The sequence below is a fragment of the Triticum aestivum genome, chromosome 7B, assembly GCF_018294505.1.
Source record: "Triticum aestivum cultivar Chinese Spring chromosome 7B, IWGSC CS RefSeq v2.1, whole genome shotgun sequence".
NCBI classification, from domain to species: Eukaryota; Viridiplantae; Streptophyta; class Magnoliopsida; order Poales; family Poaceae; genus Triticum; species Triticum aestivum.
Genome location: NC_057813.1, coordinates 101,699,334 through 101,702,175, shown reverse-complemented (window position 1 = coordinate 101,702,175; position 2,842 = coordinate 101,699,334). Strand labels below are relative to the sequence as shown.

The following is a 2,842-nucleotide window of genomic DNA, read 5'->3' as shown; positions in this document are numbered from 1 at the left end:
GTTGCTTAATTTATAGTGGGGTGAAAACCTATTTTAAGAGAGTATATTAGGTAAATTTTATTCTTCAAAACATATCCACCTCAGTGTTCCACTTTTTTGAAATTCAAAAGAGAAAGAAGTTGATTCATATCAACCTCAAAGCATTGATTCCACCAGCAAACGGCGGCTCATGCGATGGGCATGAACGAACGAAACCAGAAGGCCAGGTCAACCAGACATCGCCACGGCTGACACGCGTGGCATCACTCCGCCCGGGCCCCGCACGTCAGCGACGCCGCCTCCCTTTCACGGCGCGAGTTCTCGTCGTCGTCCACTCCCACGGTTCATTCACACCCTCCTCCTCAGTCCTCCCCGCGCTCCGGCGCTATATAAAGGCCCCGCCGGAAGCCATTGCTCCCCAGGAGAGACCCGCCACCCGCCCCCACACCACACCACACCATCACCAAGCACGCACACCCACGGCCCTCCCATCCGCGACCCACGACCCACGACCCAGACACCCCACTTCCCCGGCGAGGCTGAGCGATCTTTCCCCAAACCCAAACACAGCAAACACGACGGAGCACCCACGCCACCCCGGCGACCGCAGGTAAGATTTCTCTCCCGATCTCTCCTCCTCCGGGGCCTCTCTTGGTTGCTATTAGATCAGGCAAGAAGGGGTTCCTGGACACCATTTTTTCATCTTCTTCTTCCGCTTCCGCTTTGCTCGCATGCAAAGTTCTTTTTCTTGTTCTTGCTAGGACGAGCAGAGATCCGGAGAACCTTTTTACTCCTCTGGATCCTTGGTCCGTCTTCATCTTTTTAGCCTTTCTTTTCTAGCCTTTCTTGCGAGCCGGCATAGGGGCTGTTTTTACAGAGCCCCTTCAGGTTGCTCGCACCAGCAATTGGTCTCTGTCCTCTGTTCTTCTTCGCTTTTATTGAAGAAAACAGGGCTTTAGTTTTTTTTTTTCGATTTCTACATTTTAGTTCGGTTTCTGCACAAAAAGTTTCGATTTTTCGATCTTCTTCTAGTTGGCAATGGCGGCCATAGATCTGTATGGCGCCGCGAACCAGTTCAGCTCCTCATCGTCGTCGTCCTCCTCGGACCAGGAGCTCATGAAAGCGCTCGAACCTTTTATCAGGAGCGCTTCATTGCCCACCTCCTCCACCTCAACCTCCACCTCGCCATTTTCATTCTACGCCACCTCCACCTCCACCTCGTCGCCATTTTCGTATTACAGTTCCTCTTCGCTGCCCCAAGAATCCTGCTACTTCCCTGCATCCTCCTCTTACAGTTACACCAGGCTTCAAGCTCCGTTTGCTCCCGCCGCCCCTGCCACCTCGTCGTCCTTCTCGCAGCTCCCGCCTCTGCCTCCGACCTCGCAGTACAGCACCTCGCCGTCGGCCACGTACCCGTCGGCGGGTGACGCGGTGGGGCTGGCCAGCCTGGGCCCAGAACAGATCCATCAGATCCAGGCGCAGCTCTTCCTCCAGCAGCAGCAGCAGCAGCAGCGGGGGCTCTCGGCGTCGCTCCTCGGCCCGCGGGCGCAGCCCATGAAGCTGGCCGGGGCGCCGTCGACGTCGGCCACCGGGAAGCTATACCGCGGCGTGCGGCAGCGTCACTGGGGCAAGTGGGTGGCGGAGATCCGCCTCCCCAAGAACCGGACGCGGCTGTGGCTCGGCACCTTCGACACCGCCGAGGACGCGGCGCTCGCGTACGACAAGGCGGCCTTCCGCCTCCGCGGCGATGCGGCGCGCCTCAACTTCCCCAACCTCCGCCGCGGCGGCGCGCACCTCGCCGGCCCGCTCCACGCCTCCGTCAACGCCAAGCTCGACTCCATCTGCCAGAACATCGCCGCCCCCGCACCGTCGTCCAAGTCGTCTCCACCGGACTCGCCCAAGGCCTCCACGTCGACGTCGTCGACGGAGGGAGACGGGTCGGTGCTCTCCGCCGGCTCGACGCCCCTCCCTCCGCCGCCGCAGTCGTCGCATCACCAGCACCAGCAGTCCGCGGCGCCGCTCCACGAGATGGCCAACCTGGACTTCTCGGAGGCGCCGTGGGACGAGTCCGACGCCTTCCACCTCCACCAGGACCTCCACAAGTGCCCGTCGTGGGAGATCGACTGGGACTCCATCCTCTCGTGATCGCCAGAGCAAACGGAAGCTCCATGAATGAATTAATTAAGCAGTGTAATTAATCCTGCAGCGGCCAAGGCTCGATGGAATATTAGACATCAGCCACAGCCACTGCGGTTAGGGTTTAAGGAGTTCGCCATCGTCGTCGTAGTAGCAGTCGTCAAGAAGGGTTTAAGCTTAAGTTCAATTAGCTGCGTACTTTATTGTATTATTAGTGATCTCCTGGTTGCTTCGCCGGTTGTTTTTTCTCCGAGCAAGGCCAGTCGAGAGTGTAATGTATGTAACTCTTCGTTACTACGTACTCCTGAATTTAAATTTTATTACTAGTCTCATTGTGATGTTGTATATTCAGCCTATTTCCCCCTTGCGTTCCATAAATCTGTCATTTCGTAATTTATACAGCCATCCAAAAACTTCTCTCTATAGTAATGATCAATGCTTAAAATTTCTGAAGAACCCTTACTGTAAACATTACAAAACGATGGCATTTAAAGTAGAATGGAGGGAATAGCAACATTATTGGTGAAGGGTTTTGGTTATACCGTAAGCTATGGAAGGGAGACTCAAGTACCATGTGCACCGCGAGGCTTGTGAGAGTTTCACCGGAGACGGGCTCTTGGCCGGCACCCCGACCTCACGCAATGCACATCTGTTCATGAGCTCATCAGTGACCGAGCTATTCCATTGACCAGATTTAAGAATTATATGGATCATGCATTTCAATTCC

At 55.6% G+C, this 2,842-nt stretch overlaps 1 protein-coding gene across 1 annotated transcript; it reads left to right on the top strand.

The window, feature by feature from the left end:
* The first annotated feature begins 409 nt into the window (after positions 1–409).
* LOC123159838 (ethylene-responsive transcription factor RAP2-13) lies at positions 410–2,447 on the top strand. The gene has a single exon (XM_044577654.1). The coding sequence runs from the start codon at positions 1,018–1,020 to the stop codon at positions 2,122–2,124; it is 1,107 nt and encodes a 368-aa protein (XP_044433589.1). The 5' UTR covers positions 410–1,017; the 3' UTR covers positions 2,125–2,447.
* Positions 2,448–2,842: the final 395 nt, after the last annotated feature.